General features: G+C 40.7%; 2 protein-coding genes across 2 annotated transcripts; both read left to right on the top strand.

Moving 5' to 3' along the window:
- Positions 1 to 7036: 7036 nt before the first annotated feature.
- Positions 7037 to 7736, top strand: LOC121974477 (macrophage migration inhibitory factor homolog). The gene is made up of 3 exons (XM_042525557.1): positions 7037 to 7176; positions 7287 to 7487; positions 7582 to 7736. Exons 1-3 carry the CDS (start codon positions 7066 to 7068, stop codon positions 7615 to 7617), a joined length of 348 nt encoding a protein of 115 aa, XP_042381491.1. The 5' UTR covers positions 7037 to 7065; the 3' UTR covers positions 7618 to 7736.
- Positions 7737 to 9684: 1948 nt separating this feature from the next.
- On the top strand, positions 9685 to 12794 carry LOC121974476 (probable leucine-rich repeat receptor-like protein kinase IMK3). The gene is made up of 2 exons (XM_042525556.1): positions 9685 to 11819; positions 11922 to 12794. Exons 1-2 carry the CDS (start codon positions 9713 to 9715, stop codon positions 12578 to 12580), a joined length of 2766 nt encoding a protein of 921 aa, XP_042381490.1. The 5' UTR covers positions 9685 to 9712; the 3' UTR covers positions 12581 to 12794.
- Positions 12795 to 24825: the final 12031 nt, after the last annotated feature.

The raw sequence follows: 24825 nt of genomic DNA, 5'->3' as shown, positions 1-24825 counted from the left end.
CCTGCTCGTCGTTTACGAGACAAGGGTTGCCTGCTAGCTCACGGGCGAGAGCCCTCGGCGGCCTGCTTGTGGACGAGTGCCCTAGCAGCCTTTGAGGTCTGGTCCTCCTGCTTGCTCGCGGTCAACCGCCTTCCTGAGGGCAAGCTCCCCCGGCCACATGCCTGCAGGCGGGCGAGCGTGAGATTGCCCGCCTACTCACCTACTGTGGCCGCTCCCTTACAAAGGATGAACATGGACTCTCCATCCAAATTTGGGAGGATGAAAAACAACTAAAAATTGATCCGCAGATAGATTCAAAAAATTATCATCCATTATTTGATAAGAAGTAAACAACAGACAGAATGATTAATCCATCCATCCTGGTAAAATAAATAGTAAAAAATTTACTCCACATAAAACTTTCCTCAGTTAATCTGACCCCCAGATAACCAGAGCATAAGTCGAGATAACTGGATTTAAAAAATTGATTAATTTGTATTTAAAATGGTACCAACTTGTATTAATTACAAGAAGTACTAACAAATAATAGTAAAACCATTATTGATTCATTTATAATTTATGGGCGCTTCTTAAAAGGACATATAAACAATGTGAAATGATACTAATGGATTGGTCCTCCGATGATAAATTAAGTATTTGGAGTTTTAAATTAAGCTGTGATGTATTATAGAGGATTTTCTTCTTAATGAATAGCAGATCTCCGAGAACCATGGTTGTCAGGATGAGCCTCCATATACATTTCCTTAATTTATTCAAGTGGCCAAAGAGAAATTTTTGTAGGACCGGATGAGCCACCCTCAAGATTAATCAAGCCAAAAACTTAAATACCTAGTGCCAAAAAGCAAAAAAAAAGCCAGCTAAACAAGGCATATTATGACACTTTAGTAGCTCAACACTCTTTTGATGACATTGATTATAATTTTTCTTTATCGAATTATGTAGCTAAGTTTTCTAAATACTTAAATCACGTGCCTAACTTTTAAAAGACTAAATCATATACTCTGTACCCTTTTTGTCCCTATTTATATTAGTCGACTGCTACAGTATATCAGTTGACTGACATAATTTTTTTTTAAAATGAGCAGATTTATTTTTAAAGATCTATTCATATTAAAAAAAAATCAGTTCTCTTAATATATTATATCAAATTGATGTTTGAGGGCATAAATATAATCAAGAGAACTACACGAACACATAAAATCTGATTTCTTGTAATTCTGAGCTCTCTAAGTCCATTAGTCGATTTTAGTCAAAAATCTACTGATAGACATAGAGAGTTTATAATTGCATAAAGTCAAGTCCTATGTATTCGTCTAGGTCTCCTAATTAATTATATTTATGCCCTCAAATATTAATTTGATATAATATATTAAGAACCATGATTTTTTAAATACGAATGTGTTTGAAAAATCTAATTCGTATTAAAAAAAATTATTTCTCTCAATATATTATATCAAATTGATGTTTGAGAATTGAGGGCATGAATATAATCAAGAGAACTAGATGAATACATAGAATATGGTCAAAATCAACCGATGGACCTACATAATTTAATAATATAAAATCAGGTCCTATGTGTTTATGTAATTTTTTTAAAATTATATTCATATTCTCAAATATCAATTTAATATAATATATTTAGAGAAGTGATTTTTAAAAAATATAAATAAGGCTTTTACAAAAATATGTTTATTTTAAAAAAAATAAATGCTTTAATGTAGCAGTCGACTGTATAAATAAGAGGTGTAAAATGAGTATAGGTACGTGATTTGGTCATTTTAAAAATTAGGTACCTAATTTAAGTATTTAGAAAACATAGCTACATGGTTCGGTAAAAGTTGTTAATTTTATATTTTTTAAAATTAATCTTAAGAAATTAGTACTTTAAATTATATTTATGCAATAATTATTCATCATTTAATATAATTGTTATATTTTCTAAATTTGTTGAATATGTCAATGTAAACTAGGGATGATAATTTTTTCCATGTGTTCGAGCCCTTGGGAAATCCTGAAATAACAGTGGATTCAAGGAGCTATTTTGGATATGGGTTTGGGTTCGGGTTCAGGAATTTTTTAAATCCCTATATTTAAATCGGGATGGGTATGAGAATAGCATTCTCATCCCAGAACTCGTCCCGATAATAATAATATAATATAATATAAAATCAAGACCCTAAACATCCTTGCTTTCATCGCATCGATCTTCGACGGCAAAGCTCCTTTAAATCTTCAACCTTTGCTCGCATCGATCTCCATTGCCACCGGCTCAACACCGCTCCCTTTGATCTTTAGCCTTTGCTCACATCGATCTCCATCGGCACTGCTCCCTTCGATCTTTGCCGACACCTCTCATGTATTAATATTTTTATGAAATGTGTTGAAAATTATATATATTTTTTTGCCAAATCAATGCGGGGGAAACTAATAAGATAGGAAAACTAATAATCTAAGATTTGGAATATGGAACATAGGAACTCTCACTGGTAAATCAATGGAGGTAGTAGATATGATGATTAGGAGAAGAATTAGTATTTTGTGTGTACAAGAGACAAAATGGGTAGGCGAGAAGGCAAAGATGATAGAGAACTCAGGTTTTAAGTTATGATACACTGGAAAAAGTAAAACAAGAAATAGAGTGAGATTATTATAGATAGTTTGCTAAAGGGTGAAGTTGTAGGAGTAGTTAGAAAAGAGGATAGAATTATAGCCCTTAAGATAATAGTGGAGAAAGAAACTATGAACATAATTAGCGTATGTGCACCACAAGTAGGATTAGATGAACCTATCAAATCAAGGTTTTGGGACGGCTTAGATGAAATATTACAAAATATTCTACCAAATGAAATGATTTTAATAGGAGGTGATCTAAATGGGCATGTCGGAGTAAAAATGAGAAATATGAGAGGGTACATGAGAGTTATGAGTTTGGAACAAGAAATGAGGAAGGAAAAAACTATATTAGATTTTATGATAGCATATGACCTTATATTAACTAATACGTTATACGTTTTTAAAGAAAAGAAAAGAACACTTAGTTACATTTAAAAGTGAGAATAATAAATCGCAAATTGACTTTCTTATGGTTAGGAAGAAGGATAGAAAGATTTGTAAAAATTGTAAAGTCATCCTTGGAGAAAGCTTAACTACCCAACATAGATTAGTAATGTTGTATATACACCTCAAACATAGTATCAATAAAAAGAAAATATATACGATTCCTAAAATTAAGTGGTGGAAGTTAAAAGATGGGAAACAAAATATATTTAAGGAGAAGGTAGAAATACAAGCATTAGGTGAAATATACAATTACTCAAATACAACATGGGATAAGATGCTATCGAAGTTGACAATAATAGCTAAAAGTATACTCGGTGAGTCAAAGGGACATGCACCACTAAGTAAGAAATCTTGGTGGTGGAATGAGAAAGTATAAAAGAAAGTGAAGGAAAAACGAATAGCTTATAAGGAATTATATATTTGTAAGAACGAGGAAAACTTTAAAAAATATACAATAGCCAAGAAAGAAGCTAAGAAAGTAGTGAGTGAAGCACAAAAATAAAACTTTTGAACAATTATATCAAAAATTGGATTCAAAAGAAAGGGAAAGAGACATTTATAGAATAGCTAAAGTGAGAGAAAAGAAAACAAGAGATCTTAGACAAATAAAATGTATTAAATATGAATGCAATAGGGTATTAGTAAATGATGAAGAAATAAAAGGGTGGTAAAAGAGGTATTTTCATCAACTTTTTAATGAAGATTTAGGTGACCAACTTAACTTAGGCAATTTAAGTAGGTCAAAAGAGCATAGAAATTTTAATTTTTATCATAGAATTCAAACTTTAGAAGTAAAATAAACTTTAAATGAGATGCACAATGGAAAAGCCGTTGGACCAGATGATATTCTGATAGAGGTATGGAAGTGCCTAGAGAAATAAGGTATTGAATGACTTATAAAATTATTTAACATGATATTGAAAACGAAAAAAATGTCTGATCAATGGAGGATAAGTATTCTAGTTCTCTTATATAAGAACAAGGGAGATGTACAAAATTATGTAAACTAAATGGGTATTAAACTAATGAGTCATACTATGAAACTTTGAGAAAAGTAATAGAAAAAAGATTAAGGAAGAAGACTATAGTGACTGAAAAACAATTTGGGTTCATGCTTGGAAGGTCGACAATAGAAGCTATGCATCTTCTTAGACAATTAATTGAAAAATATCGGGAGCAAAAATAATATTTACACATGGTATTCATTGACTTAGAAAAAACTTATGATAGAGTCTCAAGATAAATTATATGGAGACTTCTAGAAAAGAGAGGTGCTAGCGTAACATATATTGAATTAATTAAGGATATGTATGAGGATGCAACAACCAGAGCAAAGACTTCAGACGAAGTAATTGAAGCATTTCCAATAAAGATAGGGTTACATTAAAAATCAGCTATAACTCTTTATCTTTTTTCACTAATTATGGACGAACTCACTACGTACATTCAAGACACAGTACCGTAGTGTATGTTGTTTGCAGATGATATTATTTTGGTAGATGAAACACGTGAAGGAGTAAATACTAAACTAGAATCTTGCGGGAAATACTAAAAGGGAAAGGTTTTAAGATTAGTAGATTAAAGATAGAATATATGGAATTTAAGTTTAGCAATACTAGAAGTAATGAGACAATTGTTAAGATAGGAGAGGACGAGTTGCCCGGAACCGAGAGATTTAAATATTTATGATCATTTTTATAAAACGATGGAGGGATTGAGAAAGATGTGTTACATAGAATACAAGTAAGATGGTTGCAATGGATGGGAGCGTTGAGTGTTTTATGAGACCGTAAAGTACCTCTTAAATTTAAATGTAAGTTCTATAAAATCACAGTTAGACTTGCTATGTTATATAGAGTTGAATGTTAGGCTATGACTCGAGTACATGAGTAGAAGATGAGAGTTGCAGAGATGAGAATGTTAAGGTGGATGTGTGAACATACGAGGATGGACAAAATAAGAAATAAGAGCATTAGAGAGAAAGTCGGAGTTGCATCTATTGAGGGGAAACTCCGAGAGACACGTTTAATATGGTATGATCATGTACTTAGACGACCAATAAATGCTCCAGTTAGGCGATGTGAAACTATGATAAACATGCATAGCAAACGAGGAAGAGGAAGACCAAAAAAGACTTTGTTAGCAACAATAGAATAAGATAAAATTTATTTAAATATAGATAAAGATGTAGTTGTAAATAGAGCTCAATGGCGTAAAAGAACTCATACAACCGACCCCACCTAATAGGGAAAAATTTGGTTGTTGTTGTTGTTGTGTCAAATCAATGTGGGGATGAAGATTTAATCTCTGTGGATTCAGGTATCAGGATTTTCCGATTAGATGAGAGCAAGGATATGGAGACTAGAATAAAATTTATGTGTGAGAATAAGGATAGCAAATCCACCCCTTTCCGTTACGCTTGGTTGACATCCCTAGTATAAACCTATGCTCATCATTTAGTAAGTTTAATAAATATTTTATATCAGAAATACATATTAATTAAAATTTTGAATTACTATTTAAAATCGATGTTGCCATGTGAAATTTGAAAATGTCATTTTAAAGAAAATCATTTTCAAATGTTATTAATGTAATATTTTAAAACACTATTATTGGTGTGATAATTTGAAAACGATCCTTTTTTTTGTGATTTTTTAAAAATGTTACTTATGTTAAAATTTATTAAACTATAATATTACTAATTATTATTCTAATTAGAGCACTATAACTAATAAATGCTACATTGTTAAAATACTACAAATTCGATAATCAAATTAGTTGATTAAACAATACAAACTCTTAAAAATAGAAATTAAACGTTTCATTTATAGTAAAAATTGTATATTTTAAAATAATTAATAATTTCATTTATAATGGTTAAATATGGATACAATAATTATTTAATACTTACTATAATAAAAACAACTGATCCTCTGTATGAATACTTTTATGTAATTGATCTATGTTTCTTATTATATTATTATCTATATTCAAATAAATTTAATCTTAATTTATTATTGTTAATTAAATTTTTTTTTGGTTATTTTGGAATATTTATTGATCATCTAAATATATGTTCGTACCATTTGAAATGTATTACTCGGAGTTTTCCATCAATAGAAGCAGTTTACTTTCTAATGTTTTCATTTTTTATTTTGTTCATCCTCGTATGTCTACACATCCACCTTAACATACTCATCTCTATAATTCTCATCTTCTGTTCAAATCATAATCAACATTTAGCTTCATATAATACTGCTGATTTTATAATTAATACTTACTATAATGAATACTATAATAAAAAAATTAAAATTAAACATTTCATTTATAACGTCTGCACATAATATATATATATTATGTTTTTCCATTGGGAAGCATATCAATTTCCTAAACCCTAAGTTGGACAAAGTATCAAAGTCTTTGTTTAGTAATTATTAAAATAAAAGAATGACTCTTTACTCATTATGCTACCGTAAATCATTATCTAATGATAATTAATGATTGATAAATACTACAAAATAAGAAAGAAAGAAAAATTAAACATCTTGTTTTTTTTTTTTTTTTTTTTTTTGAAAGAAAACGACTTTATATATTGGTTAATATCCGATTGGTAACCTCCTGAAAAGTTGGATATCAGATTATCAAATAATAATAATAATATATATAAACTTAATAATAAATGTAAAATATTTTCATTAATGAGGACGGAGCAAGTTTTATATGTCTATAAATAAGCATTAATTGTGCATTAAATCACCTAAAAGCATTAATCATCCAGAAAAATTTTTTTTTTTAGAAAACGTATATTTTTCAGAAAATAAAAATAGAAAATACACATTATTTTTTTTAAACAATCCTAAATTTTAGGATTCGTGTGATATAATGAGGCGTCGTGAGAAATCAACCACTCACAATACGCCACGTACCATGGCACATTTCCCGCTACTTATTGACTCGCCCGTCGGTCTCCCCATTTGCGAAGACGAGCGGCGAGAAAGAGCGAAGATGCCGTGCCTCATCCTCTCCACCAACGTCAGCCTCGACGGCGTCGACACCTCGGCCATCTTCTCCGAGGTCACCAAGGCCGTCGCTAGGATCATGGGCAAGCCCGAAACCGTGGGTTCTGGCCCTCCTCCCCTATTCGATTCCCTCGCCTTGTCGCGCTGAAGGTGCTCGGCGAAATGCCACTTGGGTTTTTTGTTTCCTGATGTTTTTCCCGCTTGCAGTACGTGATGGTGGTGCTGAAGGCTTCGGTTCCCATTTCCTTCGGCGGATCGGAGCAGCCCGCTGCGTACGGGGAGCTCGTCTCCGTCGGCTTCCTGAGCCCCGACGTCAACAAGAATCTGAGCGCCGCCGTGTCCTCCGTCCTCGAGACCAAGTTGTCCGTCCCCAAATCCCGCTTCTTCCTCAAATTCTACGACAGCGAGGTCAGTGGCCCGCCCTGTCCCTCCCTCCTCTGTCAAATTCGTGCATGGTTTGGGGAATGCTGATGAGTTTCTCTCCCTCTTGAATTGCATGCAGGGCGCCAACATGGGGTGGAACGGATCCACCTTCTAGATCTTGAGCGGCATTGATGCATATGATTTAACACGGTTTCTGTTCAGTTGCTATGATCATGATAAGTATGGCGTTTACTTTGATTTATCAGTATGAAATAAAAAAGAATGTTCCGTATCCGTTTGATTTCTATTCATGCATTATTTTGCATGAAGCAATGCAGAGTATACGGAAATGGCTCATTAATTATCAGGTCTAAATCCAATCATTATAATAATTTGTTTAGTTTATAGAATCTCACAGTTGATAGCTTGTCTCAGTTGACAATCTGTCGACAAGAGACGAGAGAGGAGGAAGAAAGGATAGGAGAGTTGTAAATGTGCAACACTTTCTTAGAAGCTGTGTTACAGGCGAAAGAGATTAGGTGTTTGGTTTGATAAGAGTTTGTGTTTGTGAATAAGTTTGAAGAAATTTGACGAACAAGGGTAGTAGGGTCAATTTTCAACGGATACAAAATGCTTCGTTGAGTGTCTAATTTTTTTCATGCAAAGGACGTTGTGTGAGGGTAAAATGTTTCTCGTAATTTATCTGTATGTATTTTACCGTGGGACTAATAATACTGGATTGTTTAGGTGAGTAATATCATTTTTTACTTTTTGATGTGGTGATGAAGAGGGATCCCACTAAAGATAAGTTAAAATAAAGAAGACCGGTTGACGTGAAAGTCAAAGTTAAGTAGTCAAAGCCGGCCGAGCAGGCCAGTTACAATCAAGCGGGTCAGCTACAACCGAGCGGGTCAGCTACGACCGAGCGGGCCAGTTACAACCGCCATGTCCGAGTAGACGAACAAGGCCAAATGGGCAATTCGAGGTTAAGAGATAAACAGACAGTACATCCCCCGACCGCTATCCTCGTCGAGTGGGAGGCGTGTCCATCTGGATGAGAGGCAACCCTCCGACAACGAGAAAACTAAGTAAAGGGAGATTGCTCGGTGCAGCACAGTTGAACGGGCGTGTCTTGGCCGAGCGACCATCAGTTGGCCTACTGTGAGACACATTCGTATATTTTCCTTGTACTCTTTTGGACGTTTGCGCCACTGACAACAGAGCATATTTCACAGGCAAATCTTACAATAGAAGCTTTCAGACTGTTACATCAGATATATGTATGTTTGTTTAAGGAAAGATGTCAGGGACATTTTTTGATTTGTCTTTTCATAGGATAGTTGAAAAAATATATGCATACTTTGAGATGCGTGCATAGACATTACAGTGATATTATAAAAGGGGTTTCTATCTACAGAATAAGGTATACGTAATTTCATCATTCTACATGCTCTTTTGCCACATATTTCCTATTGTTTTTTACATTGACAGAGATTGACTTGAGCGTCGGAAGGTTAATGTTGAGAACCCTTTCCTGATCCGACATTGACATTTTTGTATTGTAGGACCACGTGAAATCTTCACCACGTCAAACCTCTAACCACATCCTAGCTTTTCGTCTTCCCTGCCTTCAGATAGGAACAACTCTAATTATAAACGACTAAGTTCAAATTTGAACCACTATTAGCTCGGTTACCTTATCCCAAAAAAACTTGACTGGTTTACTGGGACTAGATTTAATCGAAAAGTAAAATAATATTTTACTAGATCTCAGAAATGTTTCCACTGATCTGGTGGATGAGAATACAAACTTCAACCTTCAAAGAAGAAAAAAGATCCATTTCATTTCGATCAAAACTCTATTGACTTGGAACATCTCACTGCACTCTAAAATAATTACTTTACAGTCTTCAAATGGTATATCTTTATTCATCAAAATGATAATGCAAAAAAAAAAAAAGGAATTGTCTAATCTTCTGCTGCTATCAATTAACATCCCATGGAGCTATGCAAACAAACAAACAAGCAAAGTCAATCCTGTGCCCTCATTCCTAACACACAGTCACATTGTTGTTTGACTTCAAACGAGTGCAGTTGAACCATCAGATCACTTCAATTGGTGTTGTTTGACTTGAATTAATTGTGCAGTATCAAAAATAAAATTTAAATTTATTTAATTATTTTTAAAAAAAAATGTATAAGGCTTGTTGATTATTGTCAGAGGACTCCTTTGTAGCCCTCTATTGTGCCAAAGAAAGTACCTCGAGAGGATGGAAAATAACCGTTGGAGCGGTCCTCACGCTGCTCGATGGATTGTGGTCTCTTCTCGCAGTCTCCACTCTCCTCAGGCAAAGGCAAAACAAAGAAAGAAGGAGAAGAAGCACGAACTAGCCGTTGCTTCAGGCACCAGGAGGAAAGCAATTGCTTATTGCTTCTCTGACACTCGCCATTACTTTCTCTCTCCTTCACTCGATGATGCACCCACAGTATTTACTTGCTCCCCCCGAGACAAAAGCGAACCCAACCGAGATTCGTCGCCCTTCGTCTCAATCCTCTTCCTCGAGCTCCGTCTAGAGTCGTCGCCGGTAGCCATGGGATGGAGCAAGCAATGCAACAACTTGCTGCTGCTGCTGCTGTTGATGGTGGTCTTCTTAGCATGCTTTAGTGGCAGCAGCACGTACGCTGCTTCTGCTTCGTGGGATGGGGTGGTGATCTCCGAGGCGGACTTGCAGGGCTTGCAGGCCGTCAAGCGGGCGTTCTCCGACCCGCGCGGGGTCCTCCGGAGCTGGAATGGCACCGGGCTCGGCGCCTGCTCCGGCGCTTGGATCGGCGTGAAGTGCGTCCAAGGCAAGGTGGTGGCGCTCCAGCTCCCCTGGCGCGGCCTCGCCGGACAGCTGTCCGAGAAGGTCGGCCAGCTCTCCGCCCTGCGGAAGCTCAGCCTCCACGACAACGACATCGACGGACAGGTCCCCCCTGCCCTCGGCTTCCTCCGCGAACTCCGCGGGCTGTACCTCTTCAACAACCGCTTCTCCGGTGGCGTCCCGCCCTCCCTCGCCGCCTGCCGCTTGCTCCAAGCACTCGACCTCAGCAACAACCTCCTCACCGGAGCCATCCCTTCGTTAGCCAACTCTTCCAACCTCATCAGGCTCAATCTTAGCTTTAATAACCTCTCCGGTTCGATCCCCACTTCTCTCGCCCGACTGCCTTCTCTTTCCTTCCTCCATCTCCACCAGAACAACCTCTCCGGTCCGATCCCTGACACCTGGGGAAGCTCCGTCGCCAATGACACGTACCAGCTTCAAAGTTTAAATCTTGCCCAAAACTCCCTCTCCGGCAGCATTCCGACCTCCCTCTCCAGATTGCCGATGCTAAAGGAGCTTGATTTCAGTAACAATCAGCTTAATGGAAGCCTCCCTGCTTCACTCTGTAACTTTCCTTCGCTGGTTGAGCTGAATCTTCAAGGTAATCAGCTCGAGAGTCCGATCCCAGAAGCAATCGATGGCCTTAGGAACCTCTCATTCCTTTCCATCAAAAGAAATCATTTTTACGGCGAAATCCCTGCGACGATGGGGAACATCTCCGGCCTATCTTGGCTGGACTTGTCGGACAACAATCTCACCGGAGCAATTCCGAGTTCAATCGACAAGCTCACCAACCTCACTTTCTTTAATGTTTCGAATAATCATCTCTCCGGGCCAGTGCCGCTTCTCCTTTCCGACAAGTTCAATTCGAGCTCCTTCGCCGGAAACATCCAACTATGTGATTACGCCAATTCTGTTCCATGTCTTTCTCCTCCTCCGTCTTATCCCCCTCCTCCGTTATCCCCTTCGAAGCATCGACGAAGACTTAGCTCTACAGCAATAATACTCTTAGCGGTGGGGGTCCTCCTTGCTCTGTCGCTTCTGCTCTTCTGCATTCTTCTCTTCTGCTTGACGAGAAGAAAAACTGCGACGAGCAGCAAGCAGAGCACTACGGCTGCTGGAGAGGAGGCGGCTGGCTCCGGCGAGAAGTCCAGGCCTTCAGCTGGCGCTGAGGCCGAATCTGGCGGTGATGTCGGAGGAAAGCTGGTCCATTTTGACGGCCCGCTGGTCTTCGCGGCCGACGACCTCCTCTGCGCCACGGCGGAGATCATGGGGAAGAGCACTTACGGGACAGTCTACAAGGCGACACTGGAGGACGGAAGCCAAGTTGCAGTGAAGAGGCTGAGGGAGAAGATTGCCAAGAGCCAGAAAGAATTCGAGACCGAGGTGAATGTGATCGGAAGGATTCGGCACCCGAATCTTTTGCCTCTGAGAGCTTACTACTTGGGGCCTAAAGGAGAGAAGCTTCTGGTCTTCGATTTCATGTCCAAGGGCAGCCTTGCTTCCTTTCTACATGGCGAGTTCTTGTTCACCGCCGCCCTTTCAGTAGTAGTTCTCATCGGTCTTCTTGTTCATGCTTGAAGTGATCGAAGTTCGGTTTCTACTTCTTCTTTTTCAGCTCGCAGCCCTGACACGCCGGTGGATTGGTGTACGAGGATGCAGATAGCCATGGGGATCACCCGCGGCCTGCGGCATCTCCACGTCGACCTCAGCATGATCCACGGCAATCTCACGAGCAGCAACGTGTTGTTGGACGAGCACGCGAACGCCAAGATAGGCGACTTCGGGCTCTCCCGTCTCATGACCGGCGCCGCCAACTCCACCGTGATCGCCACTGCCAGCGCGCTCGGGTACCGAGCGCCGGAGCTATCAAAGCTGAAGAAGGCCAACACGAAGACCGACGTGTACAGCCTCGGAGTCATCCTGCTCGAGCTCTTGACCGGGAAGTCCCCCGCCGACACGACCAACGGCATGGACCTGCCGCAGTGGGTGGCTTCGATAGTGAAGGAGGAATGGACGAACGAGGTGTTTGATCTGGAGCTGATGAAAGAAGCGACGACGACCGGGACGAGCACCGGAGACGAGCTGCTCAACACGCTCAAACTCGCGTTGCATTGCGTAGACCCGTCGCCGGTTGCCCGGCCGGAGACGGACCAAGTGCTGCAGCAGTTGGAGGAGATCAAGCCGGAAGCTGCCGCCGCCGCTTCTTTGGATTCTTCTCCCAAGCATCTAGGCGCCGGCGGCGGCACAGCTAGTGAAGCAGCAACCAAGCCCTGATTAGCTAGCTAGCTAGCCATGGAGGAGATCACACGACAGCAACAGCAATCGAATGTTTGTAGATAATGCTTCTTGTTAGAGTCAGACTTAATTATTCTTGTTATTCTTTTCCCTTGCTTAATTTATTATCATAAGATAATTGTAGGATGGGTTCTGTTGCTATCTTTGAATTTTGATCAATTTTGCCAGGAACAACAATGCATTTCTTCCTTCAGCAATCTGCAATTCCCCAGTTCTCTAACAACACCATTTCTCATTTACAAATTGTTGTTTTGATCGCTTTAATACTTTGTGATGCGGTGGTAAAAGGTGCTTATCAAATATAAGTGACAAGCGGGATTAACAGTCGATGTGAAAGTCAAAGTTAAGATGATCAACATCAGAGAATTAATAAGTCCACTAAAGTTAGCCGAGCAAAAGTCGATGTCAACTGGCGATCAGATCAGAAGAGTTTGATCAACCATGTGGCTTATATGAGTGGACTACTTGTCTGGCTAGGTTCACTATGGAAAGATCAGATGCTCACAATTGACCAAAATGAACGCTATGTCGACTGGAGCGCATATCCGGTCGGGCAAGAAATAATCTGCTGAACCGAGATACTATGGAGAAGAACAGTTGAGATCGACCGGGTGGGGAACCTCTCATATCTCGTGATATCCCTCTGTGAGATAATACTACTGATAATAAGGCATCATGATCAACAGGTAAATCGTACGACGGAAACTTCTACTGTTATATTCGAGATTTGCATGCTCTATTAAGGTATGGTGTTAGAGACATTTTCTTGACAGGTATTTTCATAGGACAGTTGGGAAAGCGTGCCTGCATCTTGAAAAGTGTGCATGTCGCATACTGTAGCACTATATAAACGAGGGTCCATGCACCAACGAAGGTATGTGATATCTGTTATTTGTACTTGTGCACTCATTGCTACTAGATTGCTCCATCGTCTTTCCACTGTTCCGATAACTGACTTGAGCATCGGAGGGTTAACGTTGGGGACCTCTTTCCTGGTCCGATACTGACGTTTCTTGTGTTGCATATCAGAGCGGAGTCTTCACACTGTTAACCGAGTAGCCACATCCTCAGTTAGCCTTCTTCACCATTTTTGGATAAGATCATATTGGCGACATCTGTGGAAACGTAGCCTGTATTCGAGACGTAGAGATGGAGGACGCTGGACGATTCACAACGGTGACACTGACAAAGGAGAAATTAGACATGCTGATACAAGCCCAACAACCAAGATTGTGGAGCAGCAATAGCAGGTGATGATCGAGGGACACGTAAATGAACCTGCGACGTCAGCAACAGGACAATAGGCTAGATACAGAGACCGAGCTGAAAATATATCCGTTCCGGGACAGAACAAGAAGTCGACCGACACATACAGGAATCTGTCGATCCCCTTTCACCAAGCATTGTTTCATACTCCTTCAAAGGAACAAGGCCGAGCGAATAAAGAGCAAGGATCTTCATCAGACGACGCACCTATCTGGAGCGGACGGAAGGGAAAGGCACCAAAGGTCGATGATGCCCCAGAACATATCAACAGACAATTCTTGCAAGGGATCCTAGACAACCCGCTACAATGCCATTATACTCCACTAATGATCGGGGAGTACAATGGAACGACCGACCCAGAGGACCATCTGACCAGGTTTGATAGCATAACCATGCTCCATCAGTATACTGATGAGGTGAAGTGTCGGGTCTTCCTCACCACTCTTTCTGGATCGACATAGAGGTGGTTTAGACGGTTGCCGATCGAATCAATCCGCAACTTCAGGGACTTCTGGATGACGTTTCTACATTATTTCGCTGATAGTCACTATTACCAGAAGACGAACGTTAACTTGTTCACTCTAAGACAAGGGCCTAAGGAGGCACTGAGAGCCTATATCAAGTGGTTCAACCAAGTGGCCATGGACATCCTATCGGTCACTCCAAAGTTATTAGTAAGTGCCTTCTCGTAGGGACTTTCAGAGAGCAAGTTCTTTCGCTCACTCATCTAGAGGCCGCCGAAAGATTTCGACCACCTGCTCAAGCGCACCAGTGAATACATCAATGTGGAGGAAGGCCAGGCGGCACGAAGGAGAGAGGCACTCGCTAAACCTACCGCTGCCCCTGAATGACAGCTGGATAAAAGCCCTCAACCACTAAAGGATCCCCAAGCGGGAGTAGCACAATCGTATCAGGAGCCCCGAACCCATGCCGTACAACATGTAGTAGCAGACCGACTGAAAGCTGCAAAAGACAGCCTTGAACACCGTTGTTTTGCTCGTTCCATCAATTGATGACACACAACACTCGAGACTGCTACGACTTGAGGCCAATTTCAAGCTAACTAGCTTCTTAGGATATCACTGTCGTTCACTATCTCCCGATTGGCATCATCGACGTCGATCAGACGGGCGGCGGGAAGAAGAAAGAACGACGGCCGAGTAGCGTCAGCGCCAGCCTCAATGGAGAGGTAACACAAGTCTCATCCGAGCTTTAGCTGAGCGGACTAGATCCTCGGCTCGGGACGAGGAAAACTGAAGCAATGCTGCTCGGGATGAAATTGGAATTAGGGATGTAAACGAGCCAAATTGAGCTGAACAGTATTAGGCTAGAGCTCGGCTTGTTTAAGTTATATTCGGGATCGAGCTCGGCTCGAGCTCGAATCGAACTTTTATTACAAGGCTCGAGCTCGGTTCGTTTTGGAATTATCAAGCTCGCGAACAGTTCGAACTCGGCTCGTTATTAGCTCGATTATCATAGTTAACGAGCCTAATTCGTTAAGTGAGCTCGGGCTCGTTTTCAAGCTCATTTTAGAGCTCTTTTTTTAGCTCGTTTTAAAGCTCGTTTTAATGTTCGTTTTAGAACTCGTTTTTTGGCTCATTTTAGAGCTCGTTTTTTGGCTCATTTTTTGGCTCGTGAGCCTACAAACAAACATGTTCGCGAGCTCACGAGCCGAATATCCTTAAGCTCGAGCTCGGCTTGATAAAACTATCGAGCTCAAAATCGAGCTCAGCTCGATAAGATAAACGAACGAACTCGAACGAACTTTTTATCGAACCGAACTCCGAATAACTCCCGAACCGTTTGGTTCATTTATGTTGGTGCAACATCCCTCAGGTCATGGTTGACCTGGTTGACCAAGCTGAGTCTTGGTTTGGGTTTAGATGTTTGACAATAAGAAATTGATTGAAGAAGAGTCAAGTAGGTCAAGGGTGACCGGATACTTGACTGGGAAGTCCTAACTGGGATGTTAGGCAAAATGAAAGTCCTAGTGAGTGAAGCTAGGCAGATGGAAAGTCCTGGTGAGTGAAGCCAGGTGAAAGTCCTAGTGAGTGAAGCTAGGCAGATGGAAAACCCTGGTGAGTGAAGCCAGGTGAAAGTCCTAGTGAGTAAAGCTAGGCAGATGGAAAACCCTAGTGAGTGAAGCTAGGTGAAAGTCCTGGTGAGTGAAGCCAGGCAAGGATAAATCCAGATGGGTCAAAGGAATTGACCAGACATCTGGTGGAAGTCCAAGTAGGTCAAGGGAGTGACCAGATATTTGGCACGACGAGAAAAGTCCAAGTGGGTCAAAGGGATTGACCAGACACTTGGTGGGAAGTCCTAGCAGGTCAAGGGAGTGACCAGATGCTAGGCATGATGTACCAACAGGTCAAGGTTATGTTGGTTTGAGAGCCTTGGGACTTGGTTTTGAGCGAAAAACCAAGTGCTGGATCGATCAGTGGATCGATCCAGGCCTTTCCTAGCGAACAGAGAGCCTCTGGATCGATCCGTGGATCGATCCAGATGTCCCAATCGATCAGTGGATCGATTGGGACGCGGCTGCTTCGCGCGATAAGCGCTGGATCGATCCGTGGATCGATCCAGGCGTTTTTCCCAGAGCACAGAGGCACTCTGGATCGATCCGTGGATCGATCCAAAGCCTCCCCGATCGATTGGGAACATTCGGATCGATCGGGATCCGATCGTTGCATCGTGTTTATAGCCGCAGGCGAGCGTTGTCTTCGGTATCTCTTCTTAGATTCATCTCAGATCTTTCGCCAGCTCCTCTACAGCACTCACAAAGCTCAGATCGCCAGTTCTTGAAGGATCTTGGAAGTTCTCCAAGTCAAGAGGCGGATCAAAGCCAAGAAGAGAAGCTAGGGTTAGGGTTTTGTACTCATTGTAAGCTTGTATTTCTTGTATCCTTTCCCTCTCTTCTTGTATTGAGTCTTGTAGGGCTTCTCCGCCCTTGGTAGTTACCGTAAAGGAGAGTTTTATTAGTGGAGGGTGTGTGTGTTGGTGTGGATCCTTGGATTAGTCACCTCTTGTGAGGTGGATACCAAGTAAACCAACCGTGTTAGCGTTGTGTGATTGTTTCTGTATTTTCCGCTGCCATATCTTTGAAGAAACAAGCACCGCCGAGCAACGAGCACGCGACGAGCTATTCACCCCCCCCCCCCCCCCCCCGTCTAGCTACTTTTGGGCCTAACAAGTGGTATCAGAGCGAGGCCGCTCTTCACCGGAATCATCGCCAGAAGGGTCAAGCATATCAAGAAAAGCTAGAGGGTGAAGAAGTTGGAGCAAATTCTTCAAGTTCAAGACTTTATCAAGCTCAACTTCAAGATACAATTCCAAGATGGACTTGGATTTGACACAAGGGTGGCTCCAACATACACTTCCACGAGTTTCGATTCTTGGAAATCAAGAATCGAAAATTTTCTTATGATGGAGATAGAGCAATGGTTTGCTCTAATGGAAAGCTTCGAGGCTCCAAGAAATTCAAAGGGCAAAGTTCTCAAGAGGAGCAAGTGGTGCAAAAAGCAAGTCCAAAGGTGCGAGGCCAATGACAAAGTGACCAAGCTCTTGGTCAATTTATTGCCAAGCACCATCCTTTGCAAAATTGGAGAATTTGAAGATGCAAAGGAACTATGGAGCAAATTGGCCAAGCTTCATGAAGAGATCCCCTCCACTGTACAAGAGCAAGAAGAATCCAGAGAGGGTGACTCTTTGGAGCAAGACCAAGAGGAGGACTTCGAGGTTGAGAGATGCTCAACCTCCGAAGAAGAGGAAATCCAAGAAGCTTCATCCTCAAGGGAATGCGACGAAGGGAACAAGGAGGGAGCATACTCCTTGTTTCATATTCAAGATGATGAAGCCTCCACCTCTAGGATTGAGGGGGAGCAATCCTTGATGAACCCGGAGCAAGAAGAGGCCTCCACATCCGGGTCAAGTAAAGAAGAAGAAGAGGAAGAAGCTTCTATCTTCACAAGTCAAGAAAAATCAAATGGAGGAGAATCAAATTCATACCAAGAGGAAGTTTCTACCTCCGGATCAAAAGGAGAAGATGCCACCCCTACACATAAAGGTATAAACATTTCAATAAAAAATAAAAATCATATTATATGCTTTGAATGTAGGGAACATGGGCACTACAAGAGCAAGTGTCCTAAATTGGCCAAGAAAAACGGTCAAGTGGCACAAAAGGGCAAGGTGAAGCCCAAGGAGACCACCCCAGGGACAAAGAAGAGCAAGGAGCACATTGTGTGCTTCTTGTGTCAACAAAAAGGGCATTACCGAAGTTAATGCCCTAATGGGAAGAAGGTAGTCAAGGCTCATGGAGGAAGCTCAACTCAAGGGGGAGCCTCCAAGGTAAAAAAGAAGGTATCTTTTATTGAGCCTATTCCCTTGCAAAATGGTAAAAAGCATGCTAGGTCAATTTTATATCATTTTAATGCTATTTACCATGAAAATAGGAGGCATGATAGGATTAAGGAAAATGATGTAGCTTATCATGCTAAGACTACTACACCTAAGGTTAGGAATGTAGGTAAAAATCTAGGCACTAACTCTAAGGATTTTAGATACAAGCCTAGAAACCAAAATGCTCATGGACTTAATGGAAAGTCAAAATCTAAGGATTTAATGGTAGAAAATCAAGTCTTGAGGTCAAGGCTTGATAAAATGGAAAAGACCCTAAAAAGGATGGAAAATATCCTAAAAGGGCAAAATGAGCATAGCCTAGGTCTAGGAGCACAAAGGTCATCTAATGGCCATAGAGGTTTGGGACACAAACCCAAGGCTAAGAAGGATGTGCCCTCTTACCATAGGGTTCCATATAGTTATGGAACCAACCCTAGGTCTAGTGGTCAAGTCAAAAATACTAGGAAGGTTATTCCTAAGAGTATTTTTGCAATAAATGTGACTAAGACTTCTAAGAAGTCTAAGAAAGTCACTAACATGGTCACAAGGGAAGCAATCCCTAGAGTTGACCTAGAAAATGTGACCAAGGCTTCTAAGAAGCCCAACAAGGTCACCAGGAAGGTATCTAGGGAAGTTATCCCTAGTGAATACCTAGAGCATCCAAGGAGCACCAATAGGTGTTGGGTTCCTAGGAGCATCTTCTCTACCCCATAGATGGGTTAGAGAGTGTCAACTCCGATTAGAAGGGTAGTTAACCCAACTTTGAGGAAATTGACACTCAAGAAGCATTTTCAAGGTTTTTCTTAACCTTTGAAAATGAAATAGAATTATCATTTGCTCCTTGAAAGAGTAAAATGTGCCTATTGGTGGAAAAATTGATTTTATTTTAAAATGGCACAAATTGGAAAAATACAAGAAATACCAAGTTGGGATTTTGGTATTTTCTTAGTGCTACTCTTGTGGAAAAATGAAATATGCCAACATTTGAGGAATATGCTTAATTTTATTTGGCATAAATTTATCAAGAGAATTAGAAATGCCAATTTAGGCTTTGACATTCTCTTGAAGCACTTTAGGGCAATTTAGGCTTAACGTTTTAAGTTAAAACTAGTGGTATTTTGAGTTAACTAAGTGGTTAAGGATACTTAGATAGGTAATCTAGGTATATTTTATTTATGCTAAATCTTGTCATGATTGTTTGCCCATTATATGTCATGACATCATATTTAGTTTTGTATTTTGCATTCATTCCTTTATTATGAAAAATATAAAAATACCATGTCATGTCATACATACATCATGTAGTTATAGGAATCTTTCTTTTGAAAGTTATTTTATTTTGATGTATGCCATAACATTATCATGCATTAGTTTAATTCCTTGTAATTAAGGACAAATGTCATTTAACAACACTTATTAACAAGTGACATAGGTCGATGTCTAATATATCTAAAATGCCTAGATAGATATGCATGAACCCTAGATTAGGGCAAAACCAAAATTCACATCTCACAAGGACTATAAGGTGACTTGTATGTGTTTTAGTGCACATTAGATACAAGTGAGATGTTAGGATGATGAACAAAACTCAAGATGTTGATTTAGTGCATTCTTTTGAGTTTTTAAATTCATCAAAACACATAGTTATGTGTTTTCCCATCTTTGGGAAAGCTAATGTACAAGTCATGTGCATTATGCCCAAGGAACATGATGGGATATTGGTTTTGAAATGTTTTTAAAATGCCTTTGGAAAACCTTGGTGAAGGCTATCTTTTGATAGTAATCACCATTGAATAGTTAGACATAAACTTGAAGAAAACACTAAAGTTTTTTTTTCAAGTTTTCAAGTTTGTGTCAATCTTTGAAAATATGATGTATTTTCATAGAAAACTATTTTTTCATGATTAAGTATGTCCTAAATAATGTCTACACGAAATTTCATGATTTTTGGATTTTTGTAGAATTTTCTAGGGATTTCTGAAGTTGACTGGATTTGAAATTCAGCAACTATCAGAGCTCCGATCGATCCATGGATCGATTGGAGTGCCTGAATCAATCAGTGGAACGATTCAGAAGGCAAGTCTTACGAGAATAAGCTCGATGGATCGATCAGTGGATCGATCCACACATACTTAATCGATCAGTGGATCGATTCAGTTGGTTCAATCGATTGGATCCCAACTCCAATCGATCCAAGTTGCTGATTTTGGCTGGGAAGGCCTGATTTCAGCATCTTTAAACCATGTTTAGTCCATGTAACCATTCCAAACCCTTAAAACACATCTGTGCACATAAAAAAGGGTGTTTTCGTGTTGAAAACAAGGATGGAATGGTTAAGGAAGACTTCATTGAAGTTTAGGTTGAGGGTTGTTTCAAATTTTGAACATTATGAACCTCAAAACTTATAATTTTGGATTTCCTAAAGGTTTAGGGATTCCAAGTCATTGTTGGTGCAATGACAGAAGTTACCACCATGTCTTTAGGGGGAGGGACTCGTTAAAAACATGAAAATTATTTTTCATGAATCTTGGAAGGTGGTTTACCTTCTGTTAAGAACTTGCTCAAGGTTGAGCATGTGAACTTGAAATGGGGAGTGGATATCCTCATTATTTTAAGTGGGAACTCAAGTGGTTGGAAAATGCTCAAGGATGGGTATTTGTCCATATTGAGGGAGAAGTTAAGGATAAATGAAGGGTATGAGACCTTTATTGTCGTGTTGATCACAACGAGTGAGGTTGTGGACAACGATGAGCAACTCTTCAGGGGGAGAGTCTTCAACAAATGGAGTTGTTGATGTGTACCCAAAATTGGGGCATGGGTTGATGTGTGCCCAAAGATGGGTTGATGTGTGCCAATATGGGGAGAATGAAAGGACCTGTAAATGGACGTAAGTTAGGCTTTCATTACCTAGAGGGAGTGTGTCCTCTTAGGGGGAGAATGAAGAGCTTAACTTATGTGTTCATTACCTAGTGGCATGAAGATTGAGGCTATAGGATTAGCCTAACTTACATGTGGTATTGGTATTATTGTGGTATTGTCAAACATCAAAAAGGGGGAGATTGTTGGTGCAACATCCCTCAGGTCATGGTTGACCTGGTTGACCAAGCTGAGTCTTGGTTTGGGTTTAGATGTTTGACAATAAGAAATTGATTGAAGAAGAGTCAAGTAGGTCAAGGGTGACCGGATACTTGACTGGGAAGTCCTAACTGGGATGTTAGGCAAAATGAAAGTCCTAGTGAGTGAAGCTAGGCAGATGGAAAGTCCTGGTGAGTGAAGCCAGGTGAAAGTCCTAGTGAGTGAAGCTAGGCAGATGGAAAACCCTGGTGAGTGAAGCCAGGTGAAAGTCCTAGTGAGTAAAGCTAGGCAGATGGAAAACCCTAGTGAGTGAAGCTAGGTGAAAGTCCTGGTGAGTGAAGCCAGGCAAGGATAAATCCAGATGGGTCAAAGGAATTGACCAGACATCTGGTGGAAGTCCAAGTAGGTCAAGGGAGTGACCAGATATTTGGCACGACGAGAAAAGTCCAAGTGGGTCAAAGGGATTGACCAGACACTTGGTGGGAAGTCCTAGCAGGTCAAGGGAGTGACCAGATGCTAGGCATGATGTACCAACAGGTCAAGGTTGACCAGATGTTGGTTTGAGAGCCTTGGGACTTGGTTTTGGGCGAAAAACCAAGTGCTGGATCGATCAGTGGATCGATCCAGGCCTTTCCTAGCGAACAGAGAGCCTCTGGATCGATCCGTGGATCGATCCAGATGTCCCAATCGATCAGTGGATCGATTGGGACGCGGCTGCTTCGCGCGATAAGCGCTGGATCGATCCGTGGATCGATCCAGGCGTTTTTCCCAGAGCACAGAGGCACTCTGGATCGATCCGTGGATCGATCCAAAGCCTCCCCGATCGATTGGGAACATTCGGATCGATCGGGATCCGACCGTTGCGTCGTGTTTATAGCCGCAGGCGAGCGTTGTCTTCGGTATCTCTTCTTAGATTCATCTCAGATCTTTCGCCAGCTCCTCTACAGCACTCACAAAGCTCAGATCGCCAGTTCTTGAAGGATCTTGGAAGTTCTCCAAGTCAAGAGGCGGATCAAAGCCAAGAAGAGAAGCTAGGGTTAGGGTTTTGTACTCATTGTAAGCTTGTATTTCTTGTATCCTTTCCCTCTCTTCTTGTATTGAGTCTTGTAGGGCTTCTCCGCCCTTGGTAGTTACCGTAAAGGAGAGTTTTATTAGTAGAGGGTGTGTGTGTTGGTGTGGATCCTTGGATTAGTCACCTCTTGTGAGGTGGATACCAAGTAAACCAACAGTGTTAGCGTTGTGTGATTGTTTCTGTATTTTCCGCTGCCATATCTTTGAAGAAACAAGCACCGCCGAGCAACGAGCACGCGACGAGCTATTCACCCCCCCCCCCTCTAGCTACTTTTGGGCCTAACAATTTACATCCCTAATTGGAATGGTCATCGGGGGGCCAACCGACGGTGATTCCAACTTAGTAAGGAAGTCGTACGCCTAGTGATAACTAGCATTTTTATTGATTATTTTGGCTCTTATTATTAATATTTTTACCTTCTCACATGCTTAATTTTATGGTTATATTATATTTTGTGAGAAGAATCTATTTTGAACTTAATTATAAATTTTCTACAAATTATGAAATTTAATTTCATATTTTTATGTGGCTTTATAGGAAATTCAAAGAGTCATTGATTAGGGTCGAGCCAGATCGAATTTGGTTTGATTTGGAGGTCAAACAGAAGAGATCAAGTTGAATTAATATGAACCGTTGATCCAGATCTAGAGAGATCTTGTTCCTTCATTCAAATCTAAGTCATCTAGCTCTCCATCCAAATTTGAAGCTATATGGACCATTGGATCCAAGCAAGAAGGCAACTAAATCTGCACCACTCATCTTTTCATTAGCTAGATCAAATGGTAGATCTTCATCTATCTTCCTTATGAAGATGGGCGGTCGATCGAAAGAGATAAAACCCCTCTTTTAAGTCTTCACACGGATGGCACTGTGGAGATCCCGATCCTCATCGCGACACAACCTCTCTGCTCGTGATTCCCTTCCTCGCGCGGGCTAGGGCACACAACCTTCTCCCTTTCCTTTGTCTTCCTCACCACCGGCCGACGACTCTCTTCTCTTCCTTGCCGCCGATCGGCCATCCACAGTCCACCTCTTCTTCTCGATACCAATTGGCGACGGCAGCGAGCACAATTGGCGGGAGCAGCAGGTTTCGGCAGCAATTCCAACCAAATCCACCTTGTCGAAGGTGTTCTCCGGTGTGATCTCCACCGTCTGGCGTTCTTCTTTCACTTCTTCTTACTGGGGTTCAGGTGGCAGAGGTAGAGAAGCGGCGACAATTCATTCCATCTCACAGTCAGTCAACTTCCATCCGAGGGGGGGGGGGGGGGTCTTCAGTGGAAGATTTGTTCACCATCATCGTGTCGAAGAGGGCAGCAACCGACAAGCTTATATTACTATTCACCGACTTTCGGGGTTCGATCGTTGTGTCTTTCGTGTGATGACGAAGGGTAGTCGTTGGAATCGGTAGTTGATGTATGAATTGTGGTTGGAATTCTTAGAGGGTGTTTGGTTCTTTTCTAGGAATAGGAATCGGAATGAGAATCATAGTATTGTGGAATGAAAATGAGTATGAATATGAATATCACTCTTAAAAATAATGTTTAGTTAGTTGAATATTTTCTATCGTAATAAATTAAAATTTCCTTTTATACCCTTAAAGGAAAATAAGAAAAAAAAATTAGATGTGAGAGGAAGTTGAATGTGAGAGAAAAATATGATGAGAGAGAAAGTATGATGGGGAAAAATGAAGAAAGAGAAAGTGTGATGAGATAAAATGAGGAAAGCGAGTGTGATGAGAGAGAGCATAATGATAGAATATGAGAGAGAAAATATGATGAGAGAGGATGAAGAGAGATAAAGTGTAATGAGAAAATATGAGGAGAGAGTGTGTGATGGGAGAGATTGAGGAGAGAGAGAAAGTGTGATGAGAAAAAATAGGAAAGCGAATGTGATGAGAGAGATTGAGGAGAGAGAAAGTGTGATGAAAAAGACAGCGTGATGAGAAAGAAAGAATGTTGAGGAAAAAAAGGAGAGAGTGTGATGGGAGAGATTGAGGAGAGAGAAAATATGATGAGAGAGAAAGTATGATGAGAAGAAAGAGAAAAGAGAGTGTGATGTGAGAGATTGAGGAGAGAGAAAGTATGATGAGAGAGAAAATATGATTAGGAAAAAAAAGAGAGAAGAGAGTGTGATGGCAGATATTAAGGAGAGAGAAAGTGTGATAAGAGAAAATACTCCTTCTCGATAACTACTGGAGGTGGAGAAACCTCTTACAAACTCACACAACAAGATACAATCCTAAGCAAGAAGTAAATACAAAAGTGTACAAAACAAAACCTTTTTTTGCTTGATCTCTTGTTGATGAAGATACCTTTGGACTAACTGGAAAGAGCAACAACACTTATCTTCCACACTCGAAGTCCGATGAACAGTAGCAGTGAAAGATCGTGTGAGTTAGAGAAGAATAGTTGTA

Source organism: Zingiber officinale, chromosome 4B (assembly GCF_018446385.1).
Source record: "Zingiber officinale cultivar Zhangliang chromosome 4B, Zo_v1.1, whole genome shotgun sequence".
NCBI lineage: Eukaryota > Viridiplantae > Streptophyta > Magnoliopsida > Zingiberales > Zingiberaceae > Zingiber > Zingiber officinale.
This window is presented reverse-complemented; position numbering and strand designations above follow the sequence as displayed.

Coding starts and splice junctions, on each gene's coding strand:
- LOC121974477 (XM_042525557.1), top strand. CDS start 7,066: ATGCCGTGCCTCATCCTCTCCACCAACGTCAGCCTCGACGGCGTCGAC. Junction 7,177..7,286: donor TCATGGGCAAGCCCGAAACC/GTGGGTTCTGGC, acceptor TCCCGCTTGCAG/TACGTGATGGTGGTGCTGAA. Junction 7,488..7,581: donor TCAAATTCTACGACAGCGAG/GTCAGTGGCCCG, acceptor AATTGCATGCAG/GGCGCCAACATGGGGTGGAA.
- LOC121974476 (XM_042525556.1), top strand. CDS start 9,713: ATGGAAAATAACCGTTGGAGCGGTCCTCACGCTGCTCGATGGATTGTG. Junction 11,820..11,921: donor CCTTGCTTCCTTTCTACATG/GCGAGTTCTTGT, acceptor CTTCTTTTTCAG/CTCGCAGCCCTGACACGCCG.